General features: G+C 49.8%; 1 protein-coding gene across 2 annotated transcripts in view; it reads left to right on the forward strand.

Annotated features, from left to right (window-relative positions):
- DSCAML1 (DS cell adhesion molecule like 1) overlaps positions 1-12,958 on the forward strand; it is a 344,746-nt gene that overhangs the window by 18,110 nt on the left and 313,678 nt on the right. For both annotated transcript variants that reach the window (XM_038536014.1, XM_038536015.1), the window contains one exon: positions 1,755-1,901. In XM_038536014.1, the coding sequence (XP_038391942.1) occupies positions 1,755-1,901 (147 nt within the window). The remainder of the gene's footprint in view (positions 1-1,754; positions 1,902-12,958) is intronic.

Raw genomic sequence — 12,958 nt, forward strand, 5'->3', positions numbered from 1 at the left:
TGCAGTTCTGGCCTCCTCCAGCACCTGGAAGATTGGGCTAAGAGGAAATAATGGCCTATTTCCTGTTACGTGCCTGTCACTGAGTTAGGAGGCACTTTTCACAATAATCCTATAAAGTGTTTCTTACAAATAAGAGACTAAGACAAGGAGGGGTTAGGTGGCTTGCCTAAGGGCACATTTGAGCCCATTGTGTAGCTGTAAGGACAAGCAACATCTTTGAGGTGCTTTCCTGGGTCAGATCTTCTACGTGCATCATCATCATTGTTGTGTCCTTTTATAAATAAGGAAACTGAGGCTCCGAAGGTTAACTGGCTGTAGTGCAGGGTCACTCAGCTGCCTGGAGGAGGAGGCTGGGTATGCTTGCTCTCTTCTCACCGCTGGCTTCTGCTGGCTCCCTGGGACTCCAGCACATAAATCCCAGTTTTTTTCTAGTCTTCCACGTTGCTTCCCTCCTGTGTCGGCTCCCCCCTCGGCCTCCTGTGTGCTGGCCCCAGAGAACTGACAGCAGCTTACTCCTCTCCGCCTTCCCCGCCTCTCCTCCACCTCAGCTGTATCTCTTCCCCACCACAATCACCACATAGGGAGACGGGAAAGGAGAGAGGCCTGGGGAGGCCAGGCAGGGCTGGCCTGACTAGAGACACAGCCAATTAAGTGGCTCTTGATGAAGCCGGAGGGGCTGCAGGTGCACAGCCAGAGGGGCTGCAGGGCCCCGAGCATCACCCTGGCAACCGTGGCAGGGAGAGCAGGAGGGCACGCTGCCCAGGTGCCTGCTGAGGGACAAGGTCGGGAGGCAGCGGAGATCTGGATGCACTAGCTCTGCTTGGCAGGAGGGGTGGAAGGATGGAGTGAGCCTGGAAGAGGCCAAGCAGAGGAGGACATGGAAGAGGCAGAGGCTGGCCCGCCCATGGGACCTGATGTGGAGTGGCTGTAGGTGACAGTGCCCCCCAATACTAGCCTTGGGACTGAGGCAGAAGACCCCAAGCTGCACACGCTGCAGGGGAAGGAAGGAACAGTTCTGGAGGGAGGGGCAAGGCTGGGGATGAGGCTGTAGGCAGTGTCAGGAGGTAGGAAAAACAGGAAGGATTGTTTGTTTTGGAGAATCTTGAAGACCATCCATTTTCAGAAACAATCATAGTTTTAAACATTCTCTTCCCTCGTCCTTCTACACCACCAAGCCCTTCCAGAAAGTTTGATGCATCAACGACATTTTTCCCAGGTTGCCTTTCACATCAAGGTGGCAGAGAAGTCTGTGGGTTAGATCATGTGTCACAGTTTTTATTTTTGGTAAATTATGGTCACCGTGCCCCCAAACGATTGCCACCTTGGGCCCAGGAATAAGGTAAGAAGTTGAGTGTGGTTTCCTTAGAGGAATTCTATCGTATTTCCTTGTTTCCTATATATCCTTTTGTTGGGTGAGAGCCCAATGCAGGATTTAGGGGCTGCCCTCAGGGTGCTCCAATCTAATGGCTTGTTAAAAACTCAAATTAGAAAGGTTAGATGTCAGATTTACGACCTTGCAGGAGGAGATGAGATATTTCTGAGGTAAGCTGCCCAGTGGAACAGGGAAGAGATTGCTCAGGCAGGAGTCAGATCACAGCAGGAAGTTCTGGGCTGGTTAAATGGGAGGTGGGGGAGGAGATGATGGGGAGGAAGGCCTGGGGGTGCTGAGCTGGCTCTCTGTTCCCTCCTTGGGCCCCCACCATGTCCCAGCCTTGTGACAACCCCTCTTTCCCGCCCCCTTCCTCTCTCTGCAGTTTTCAGGGAACCCTACACCGTTCGGGTGGAGGATCAAAGGTCAATGCGTGGAAACGTGGCCGTCTTCAAGTGCCTCATCCCCTCTTCAGTGCAGGAATATGTTAGCGTTGTGTCCTGGGAGAAGGACACGGTCTCCATCATTCCAGGTAAGGCAGGACTGTGGGGCCATAGCGGGCAGGGGTGAAACAGGGGCAGATGAAGCAGAGGCGCTGAGTTGGTTGTTGACCTGAGCTCTTGAGGTTGGTTCTGGTGACTGATTCATTCTTACTGTCCTGGTGATGCTTTGGCTGAAAAGCGTTGTTGGTCTCAGCTTGGTATGTCTCTGTGTGGGGCGTTGAAAACCCATGTGCTGGTGGCCTCTGCTGGGTGTGCAAATGTCCCATCTGACACAGGATGGGCCCTACTCCCCCAAAAGAGTGGGGTCCTCATCCTTCCTGGCTCCTGAGTCTTCGCTTGCCCTTGCTCCTTGTGATGGGAGGTGAGGCTGGAAGCACCTTCGCTGGGAAGGGCTGTGGGGAGAGGGGAGCTAGGAGCTGGCTGTGGTCTGCATGGAATGACCAGAGCACTGAGCACTGGATCCTCGGAGGACCAGACCTGAGTTTCATGCACATGGGACTGTTTTTATCATGAGTTGGCTAAAGATCCCCATTAGGATTCTTGCCTCACTCTTGCCTGGTGTCAGGGGAAGAGGTTAGTACCGTGTTGTAGGTTCACCTTGTTAGAGCAAGCCCTCTGTTACTGGTTCCTTTTCCCTACACAGGGTTGTCTTTTCTATGGGGAAATCAGGTCTGGAAACCCCCAAGAGAGGACCAGTAGGCCTCTGGTGTCCCCCTCCTCCCCCCCCCCCCCCCCCCACTGGTCCAGCATCGCTGTCTTCATCTCAGCACGTTGCGTGGACTCTCCTGCTGCTTCCTCCTTTCTCGACTGAGGACCTTGGTTTTTCCTTTCTGTGAAATGGAGGAACTTGACCAGGTGCCGAACGCCCCTGCAGCAATCATGTCCCATTGTTGGTCGTATGAAATGATTCTAGTTGCCAGGTTTTCAGGTTACTTAGGGGGAGGCAGACATCTGTGCGTGATACCTGTAAAGCTGGGCTTCTTCATCCTGCTACACGGTTGAGTCCTGGGGGAGCTCTTGGAAAACACTGATGCTTGGGACCAACCCCAAGTCAGTATCTCTGAAGAAGAACCTGTGTGTTGGTATTTTTAAAGCTCTTTACATGGTTCTGATACATAGCTAGGAGAAGCGCCAATGCTCAGGCATATTTACAGCTAACATGGCAGGATACTCTTCTTGAGACATTAATTTGTGTTTTGCTCCTGGTACTTTTTCCTACTCTCAGTTCCAAGCAGATGGCCAGGCCATTATGTTTCCCGGCCTCGGAGCTTGTAGCAGGATGGGAATCGGAATCTACTTTAAGACAGCTGCTCTTCCTGCCTTTTGTAAAACCAGAAGCTAATAGGAAAGGTTAGGGTGGGTGTTCTGGCTGGGGAAGAGAGTCTCTGAGGACAAGGAACAAACAGGAGACGAACGAATCCCAGGAATGGGGATGGGACTGTGGGCTGCTTAGTGGGTGCAGCTGGAGGAAGCAGTTGGACCCCACAATGGGTGGCTGTGTGTGGCTCCATGGGGTCTGGGACTGGAGCCAGGGTTCTTGTGTCCAAATAAGGCATGAGGTGCACAGCTCAAGACCCAAAGGGATCACGCAGGCAGGGATACCCAGCTGGCGAGAGACCCCAGACATTGGCATCCCTGGGGGAAGCCCCAATGAGGAAGATTGTCCTGTTTATCCAACAGAATCAGACTGAAAGTGCTTTGCAGAACATAAAGAAATGTGGTATTTCTTATACACTTGAGTGCATGGACCAAGAGTTCTACTTGTTAAAATAAGATCATTAATTTTATTATTATTATTATTAAATAACAATTATTTTCCTCTGAGTGTTTATTATATGCCAGGCACTGGCTAAGAAACTTTCACGTGTGATCTCATTTTATCCTCCTAAAAAGTCCATAAGTGTATTTTTTTTCCCCTCCACTTTGCAGAAGAGGAAATGCTCACAGAAGTCAAGTAACTTCTGGGTAATGTGTCTATTAAGCAGGGGACCAGGACTTGAACTCATGTCTGTTCTTTCAACCTGTGCACTCATCCTGCACATAGCTGCCTCCCAGTACCCATACAGATGGATCCAGGAAAGTGTTCCTCTGAGGCTTTAAATGTGGGCTCTTGACAAGGAGGGCATGCATTGTCTACAGCACACATTTCCTCTCAGGAAGGGGGTAAAAATAGTCCGTGTTGGCTTTGTGGAATCGAGTTGAGTGCGGTGATGGAGAGCCTGGACTCTGGGATGAGACTGCCTGGGTTGAGACTCATTCCACTGTTTAACCAGCTGGGCGAGTCATTTGTCCCACAGTGGCTCAGTTTCCCCAACTGTAATGAAATGGGGATGATGACCCTATGTGTAGGGTTTAAGAAGTTAATATATATAAAATGTTCCGCCCACTGAGGAGAGCTGTTGGCAATGATGGTGATAATGATGATGATGAGGAGGGGCAGGAGGAAGAGCAAGAGTGCTTTCCCTTTATCCTGCTCTTTCCTGTTGCAGTGTATCCATTTCTCCCGTGTAACAGGCTCTGGGTACCCCCGCCTCAGCCTTAGACTGAGTTTTGCAGGGTGGGAACTGGCTTGTTTTCATCCACACATCCCTGGCTTCTAAAGCACCACCTTGTGCGTGCAGGGCAGATGCTCACTAAATGTTCCAGGGGAGCAGGAGCAGATGGTTGGAAGAGTTCCGGAGGAATGTGGGAACAGTATTGATGTTAAGGGTGAGTGCGACAGGCATGGGGTGGTATGAAGTCCAGCTCAGACCGGAGAGAAGGAAGGTTTACCTGACTCCTGTGCTCAGGAGCTGGAGGCAGTGAGCTTCCCTAAGGCGACCCTTGTAGTTGGTGCTTCAGGGCTATCTTTGTTGTCAAGACGTGGCTGGTGGCCCCAAAGGGCATAATTACCAGGGAAGGGGGCTTGATGCTAATCTGCAGGACTCCGCTAAACTTTGGTTTGGTAGCACCCCTTTCTTTATGATAGCCTTGGAGAATTCTCCTCCCCTGCCCAGCCCTTCGGCACCATCCATAATCATTCTAGATCCTTCTACAGCTATGTTTTAGATCCAGGGACGGACTTTCCAAAGCACACAAATCCAACTAACACGTTCCCGGAGGAATCCATGAGAACCAGAGACTGGGGTTTTGCTTCCTCCATAGATGAGAGGCCAGAACTTGGGCTCACATGCTGCATGCTGTAATTTTGGAAAATGCAAATTGTTTATTGTTGTTAGTTTTTTTCCCTCATAAAAATAGGATTCTCTGCCATCCATACTTACACTGTACCCAGTGTGTGTGTGAGTGTGTGTGTGTGTTGTCTGGAGGTTGGATGGCAGCTTCTCATGGTGGGGGAAGATTTAATAATTAGATTGCCTTGGAGCTAAGGAAAGATCAAGGAGCCCTTTATTCCTCCCTGATGCCTTAGGGTCGGCTTCTTGAGCAGAGGGAAAGTGCTGACTTTCATCTCTGGATATGCAGGTCTGGGTTCAGATCCTCCACAGACCACAGGGCCAACAGGAGCAGGTGCTGGAGAGCAGGAGGAGGGATGGGGAGGTCATGCAGGTCACTCAGGGTCCCAGGAGAGATCTCCCTGAGGAGAGCAGATGCCCTTCGAGGAGAGGGCCCAAGGGGGTGGCCTGCGAACGAGGAGCCTGCCTTTCAACACTTCTCTCTGAGGGGGCTTGGAAGGAATTAAAGGCTTGGTGCCCAAACAAGCTCTGTGAGTTGGGTATTTGTTCGCAGGTTAGCCTTCCCAGCTGTCCCCAGTTGGGAGGGGCAGGTGAGCCTCCCTGCTGAAGCTCTAAGCAGCTTTTTGATCGTGCTTTCCCCAGGTAGAGGCTGGAGAAACCAAAATGCAACCTTTCCCCCGAATGGTACTTTTCCCCAGAGCTACCTCCTATATCTGCCCCTCCACTCCCTTTCTCCAAGCTGGTTTTCTTCCTTCCATTGGGCTATTTAAAGACGTAAGAGCACAGAGCCTCTCACCTATGAGCTGGCAGGTTCCTACCGTTTACTGCTCTCCTGGGGGCCTCGATCTTGAGGAGAACTGGCTCTCCACAGTGAGTGGGGTGGGGGGTAAGAGGGCAAAAGGGCTGTGCACAAGCATAAATAAAAATTAAGGCCTCCAGTGAAGCCGAGATGCGGTTTAATTTCCCATCTGCATGATCACCATTACGATGCATGTTATTGGATATAAAGATAAATCCAGCCCTGTTCCTAATAGCTTTTAATTTCCACCAGACCTGATTATATCGATGCGGGCTCCTTGTGGGAGTTTCCCAGCATGCTCTACACCAGCATCCTGACTGGCTGTCTGGGCCCCCGAGGGGAGTTTTGGACACTGCTCAGATGCGGGCCAGATGTGTCCATGGTGCTCTGGAAGACAAGCCTGGATCGGCTCCCTCGTCTGTGAGGATGGGGCTCTGGAAGGCCGGGCTGGGAACCCTGGGCGTTGGGGGAGGGGAGAGGCAGGGGCAGGAAGGAGTCTGGTCAGAGGGGTCCTTTCTGGCTAACGGGTGGTGCTCCTGGACCGCAGCCCACCTTTGCCTGAGGAAAGAGTCGGTGAGCCCCCCTTCCTGTTGGTCCTCAGGGTTCCAGGCTGTTCTTGGGTTTCCACACCTCTTTTCATTTGGTTGCCTCTCTCCTCTGTACCTCTCCTCTCCTCTCCTCATTGCTACCTTCCTCCTCTTCTGGCCTTTGAGCTTGGTCCACCGTGTGTCCCCTTCCAGGAGGCCTTCCGATGGAACTTCCTGCTCCTCTGGCTCCATTTCTGGCGCACTTCCACCATTTCCTCTTGTGTGATAGGTGGTGGTTTGTGTCTGCTTCGCTGCAGGAGGGGATACAGCTGTGTCTCTCCATCTCTTTATCCCCAGGGCCCTCCGAGCACCTGTCACAGCATAATAATAATAAGATTAATGATAATATCTATCATGTTTTGAGACCTAAATTATCTCTAATCCTCACAATAACCCTTGAAGAGATAACATTTTTTTGGCTTTGTTGTTGTTGTTGTTGTTGTTGTTGTTTTTCCTTCTAATTTCATAAATGAGGACACGGAAGTCCAGGGCAATTAAGCAACTTACCCAAGGTCACGCAGCTTATAAAGGCTGCAGCCTGGGTTTGAACCCAGGTCCTCCAGGTTCTGCTTTCTGCTACCTCTCCAGAGCAGGATCCTCATTGAGAATGGACGGTCCTCAGGTTCTCACAAGGGAGGAGGGTCCGTCCCTGTCTTCTGCACTTGCCCAGGGATCGAAACGTGTCACCCACTCTTGCACCGACCTCTGGCTGTGTGTTCAGTGACCAGAGGCTCTGGCTTCTCTGAAGGGCAGCAGATCTCCAGCTGAAAGATCAGTGAACAAAACAACTATTCTAACAAGGAGGCTTTATTGGGCGCTGGCTCTGGTTTTGGCCCAGGGGGAGACACAAAGACCGTCCTGATCTGAGAGTTTAGGATTCCGTTCATGTTGTCAGCTCTGACGGACAGGGATGGATAATCTCAACACAGTAAACAATCACATACGATCGTGGTTTGCTTTGGAATGCAGATTCAGCGTATTAATTGCATTTCACTCAGGCTGGTACTGAGACTACCTCCGATCCCATATGTCTACACCAACTTGGAACAGGGGATGGCGCAGACAGGAGTGAGCTGGGTGGTGCCTGGAAACCAGTTTGGATGCATCTAGGCCACAAACGAATGGAGTCACAGACTGTCAGAGCTGGAAGGGCCTGGGAGGTCCTGGAGCCCAGCCTCCACACTTGCTGATAAACCCAGGTCCAGACCAATATGTTCTCAGGCCCCACTTCTTCACCCCCTCTCTCCTGATATTCTCAGGGTGTGTTATTTTAACTGTTCAGGGGGTGCTTTGCTTTTACTGTCACACTTCTTTGTCTATCTAAAACCTGCCCATCTTTCAAAGTCTGGCTCAGATACCACTTTTTCCATGATGTCTTTCCCAATTTCTGCTTTGAATGGATTTAAAAATCACCCTGATTAACCTTCTTTGAGGGGACCCTTTTGTGAACTCCCTCCAGACTTTATGGGTTCCTTGCTCAAGGCACTAACCGTGTTTTGTCCTGTAAATTTGAAATCTGTGTTATCTTCATTACAAGAATATATAACCAGCAAGGGCAGGCTCCATATTTTATCCAGACCCCTCTCCCTTCCAGTCTCATAGAAGATGATTAACGGAGATGACAAAATACCAGTCTCTTCCCCACTGAACTGTCATGTGGCAGGAAGAAGGAAGCAGGCCTATGTAAGGTCACAAAGAAACTCCGTGGCATCACAGGGTTTAAGTTGAGTGGTCCTTGGTCTTATTTCACTGAGCTGCTTCAGAGTGACTCAGAGAGAGATGGCTTCTATGGATTCCTCCTGTGATGCTCTGCTGTTTAGATGCAAAATTGGGAATCTCTGGGGGGCACCTGGGTGGCTCAGTCAGTGGAGCCGCCTGCCTTTGGCTCAGGTCATGATCTCAGGGTCCTGGGATCGAGCCCCACATCTGACTTCCTATTCAGCCGGGAGTCTGCTTCTCCCTCTGCCCCTCCCCCCACGGCTCTCTCTTGTTCTCTCTCTCTCTCTGTCTCAAATAAATAGAATTTTTAAAAAAATTTAAAAATTGAAGATCTCCACTCTTGACTATTTAGGGCCACAGAGAAAAAGACTTGGGATGGTCAGTCTGGGCTAATGTGTGCTCAAGGCAATTTGACAAATGGGGTTTGGGCCCCTGCCGGGTGATGGGCACAGGGTCAAGCCTTGCAGAGGAGTCGCACTTGCCTGGGACCTGCTTCTTCCCTTTAGCAGCTCCAGACAAGGGTTGTAGTATTTTCCCACGAAGAGATTGTGTCGTGATGCTTTCTGATGGTGGCCTAGTGAGGCATCATGAGAGGAAGGGAGGCCTGCAGTCCAGTCTTGGAGTACATTCTTGGGGTCACGGGGCAGAAAGAGTGCTTCGGGTGGAGGTGGCAGCAGAGGCAATGGCAGGCAAGTAGAGGATGGAGTGATTTGGAGGGTGAGTGAAGTGGTGAGAGCAGTCTGAAAAGGATGCCAGGACACGAACGTCCTGCCAATTCTAGAACAAAAAAAAGGTATGTGTGGAGGGGCAACATCATAATAATGACTCATACATATTAAACCCTTCTTTGGTTGCCAGATCCCTGTTCTAAGCACTTCATGTGTTTAGCTCATTTGATCTTCACAGCAATCTGATGTGGTGGTGACTGTTACTCCCCCAGTTTAGAGATGAACAAACTGAAGCACAGTGAAGCAAAGTGAATTGCCTAAAGTTGGTAAATGGTAGAGCCACAGCTTAACCTTATGCATTCAGACTCCATTATTTATGCTCCTAAGCACTACATTCTCTCGCCCCGTGAAAACAGGACACGCAAAGTGTATTTTAAAAACTGCTGCAAAAAAATAAAATAAAATAAATAAATAAATAAATAAATAAATAAATAAATAAATAATATATAAAAACTGCTGCAAATCCACAAGAAGGGCGGCACCTGGGTAGCTCAGTGGTCAAGTGTCTGCCTTTGGCTCAGGTCATGATCCCAGGGTCCTGGGATCGAGTCCCACATCAGGCTCCCTGCAGGGAGCTTGTTTCTCCCTCTGCCTATGTTTGCTTCTCTCGCTGTGTCTCTCATGAATAAATAAATCTTAAAAAAAAAAAAAATCCACAAGACAGCCCAGTAGAAAATTGGGTAACAGATGGGAGCAGACAGTTGCTAGAAGAGGTAGTGGGATGTAGCAGGAAGAAGGCAGGCTGTGGTCTGCTAGTTCTAATTGGTGCTCTTGGGTGACTTACTTTCAAAGCCTCAGTTTATTCATCTGTAAAATGGGGATAATGAACCCTGTGTGCGGAATGCTTTTGATGGAAATCAAGCCTCTGAGGAGACTTGAATTCTCAGGTGGAGAAGCGGTGGCCTAAACACAGCGGGGAAATGATCCCCCAGGTTCATGACATTGTCAGCCTTGGGCCTTGTTGGGTGCTGGGTGCTGGGCTGGCAGCAGAACAGGAGATCACGAGGTGTCCATATGGGACTAGGGCCAGATAGAGGGCCGCTGTGGCATTTTTAAGTCCAACAGTCTGTGATGGGATCTGGGCAGAATGAGGGAAACAAACGACCAAGATGTTGTGGTTTTCATCTGTATTCAGTTGTGCCTTGCACGGTATCCGATAAAAATTATGTTGAGGGAAGGTAATGAAGGCATGTGGTTTGGTGCCAGCGCAGCAGAGATCCCTTCCTCAAACTGCCTGGTCTAATCTCAATGTGCTCAAACCCTGGTTCGATATTAACTAGTATCTCCATGACGCCGTCCAGCATAGAAAGTGCTTTCACATGATCTCATTTGCTCTTCACGGTAACCCCTATTGCCTTCCCCACTTTACAGGCGAGGAAGCAGGTGCAACGAGGCTTGGGGGCGCACACAGGAGAGAAGGAAAAGAGGAGGACGTAAACGTGTATTAAGACACGTGTGTCGGGATCCCTGGGTGGCGCAGCGGTTTGGCACCTGCCTTTGGCCCAGGGCGCAATCCTGGAGACCCGGGATTGAATCCCACGTCGGGCTCCCGGTGCATGGAGCCTGCTTCTCCCTCTGCCTGTGTCTCTGCCTCTCTCTCTCTCTCTCTCTCTGTGACTATCATAAATAAATAAAAAATTAAAAAAAAAAAAAGACACGTGTGTCTGCGGGGCCCTGCGGCAGGTACCTGCATAGCCTCTCATTGAATTCTCCTCTTAACTCTCCGAGGCAGGCCTGCCACCCCCATCGTAGGTATAAAGAAAATGAGATTCAGAGAGGCCAAGCCACTTGCTCCAGGTCACACAGCTTCTCAGTGGCAGAGCCTCGCACTTGGACCCCAACACCAGACTCTTTTCCTATGACAGGCTTTCGTGCTTCCAGCCTGAGGGAGTCTCAGGAACACTAGGCAATTGCCACTTTCTCACCAAGGCAGTTGCAGAGAGAAAAAGGCAGCCGGCCCTTGATTTTAGTGTTGTTGCTTGTTTATTGTTTGCTTTGATGGGGAAGGGGCATCAGGTTAAGACAGCCTTAATTTCTTCCTTTGGGGTGCAGAGAGAAAATCCTACCTTTTAAAGCCATAAACCACCCTTTGCAGGTTCGAGATGACAGGGAGACATTCAGAAACAGCAGAGGGATTCTCTCCCTAGTCGGAGGGCCTGAACTGAGATGAGAATCATGGTGATTATCATGATTAATAAGAAAAGAAGTGATCCATCATTGCACTCTTAGGTGATCGGTGCTTTTCATGAGTCATTTTGTTTTATCCTCGACAGTGTCTTGTATAGTGGCTGGCATTATGAGCTCCATTTTGCAGATGAGGAGACTGAGGCATAGCAAGCTCTGGCGTCTGCTCAAGGCCACAGAGTGAGGATCTGGGCCCAGGGTAGTGTGATGTCAGCTCCTAGAGATAACTTGGGCCACCTCTTAAGCCATGCCCTGTGGCCTGTGTTACCTTTCCTCTGTACAGAGCTCGCTGGTTTACAAAGCCCGTTTATAGGCATCATTTGACTGAGTCTTTCAATTCCATCTGAGGGAGCCAGGAAGGGGGATACAGGGACTCCAGTTTGATGCCTGCACCTCGGGAACCCATGAGGCCCCACCTGGACTGCAGGCCCACAACTCCCCGGTACCCCTTCCAATCTCCCGGCAGGCAGGCTGCTCTGCAGTTGCGCGCCAGTTGGTTGGTTCCAGAACCATCAGCCACGGCTCCACAGTCAAGCAAAATAGTCTGTGTTCACAGGTGCCTCTGGCGGTGTATGCATGTGTCGTGTTTTGCTTTTCCATTTAGTTCATGGCAGGTGCCGCATTTCCAGAGCACCCACTGGGTGAATTTCTGCAGATTTAAGACAATTGCAGGCAAACGCTTTGCCCCGAGATCATGCCGTGGCAGTGGACGTGGAGCAAGTGGCATTGTTTGGTTAAGTTGGCACCTCTGTAAGTTACCCTGAAATCAGAGCGGGATTCTTTATAGAAGGTTATCCTACACATAAATCATCATTAGACTACCTCATTTTTGTTTAATGCCTACCTAACTGTGCTGTAGTCTAAAAATGTGTGTTTAGTGAAGTCAAGGGTTGCAGGGAAATTATAGGGTTTTCAAAAACCCATTTGCTTTGCTGGTGTTCACATCAGAATCAATCTTGCCTTTAGTTCTCAATCTCATTGCAAACATGCGGTATTGCTTGCCGAATTCTGGCATTTAATGTAGGGTAGCGTTTATTCAGAAGAAGCCAACGGTGCTTACAGAATGGTAGAGCTATGTATAGATGGAACGTCCTGCCAAGCCTGTGATTTTGAACTCTGTTGCATATCAAGGAGACCTCACAGGCCAGGACCTGAGCCGTGTGGGTACAGGGTTGTGGTACCAAGCAGGGGCCTGTGCTGTGTAGCTGTGGGCGCGGAGTCTGTGTCCACAATGCCACAAGCCTCACTGTGCCCCAGCATAGAGTAGGTATGCAGACATGGTTTGTTGAATGGCTACCAGGGAGGTTTAAGGGGGTGGTGGTGGTGGTGGTGACTGACCTTCGGATTTGGAAGGGTATGGCTGCTGGTCAAGCCCTTGTTTGGTCCCGTTATGCCTCAGATTAGCAGGGCTTGCTCAGAGCCTCTTCTTGAGGGAACAAAGCTATAGAGCAAAGCTGAGAGTATATAGGCTCTGGCCTGGTGAGACCAATTCCACTTACTTGTCATGTCACCTTGGGGTCCTTTGATCTCTCTGAGCCTTCTTTTCAGCAGTTGTGAAGATTAGAAGTCAAGTACTTTTTCTGTATGGAGAAAAATCTATTTTCCATGTATAGTTAACATTTTTCTATATAGATCTGGGGTTTTTTTTTTTTTTTTTTTTTTTTTTTTTTTTGGTGTTTTTTGTTTGTAACCTATGGATCCTTTATATGTAGGTTGTCAACTTTGTTTTGTGGCTGATTGGACATGCAGGGTAACTGTTCCAGGATTAGTCATTTCCTCCAGGGCAGGAAAGGCTCCAGGAGGAGTGAGCGAGTTGGTGGAAGCATCCGACGGTGGGTGTCTGATTGTGGGTATCTAGGGGTGAGCAACTAGGAGTGAATATGGAACTGAGCTGGG

The sequence above is a fragment of the Canis lupus genome, chromosome 5 (assembly GCF_011100685.1).
Source record: "Canis lupus familiaris isolate Mischka breed German Shepherd chromosome 5, alternate assembly UU_Cfam_GSD_1.0, whole genome shotgun sequence".
In the NCBI taxonomy this organism is placed as follows: Eukaryota; Metazoa; Chordata; class Mammalia; order Carnivora; family Canidae; genus Canis; species Canis lupus.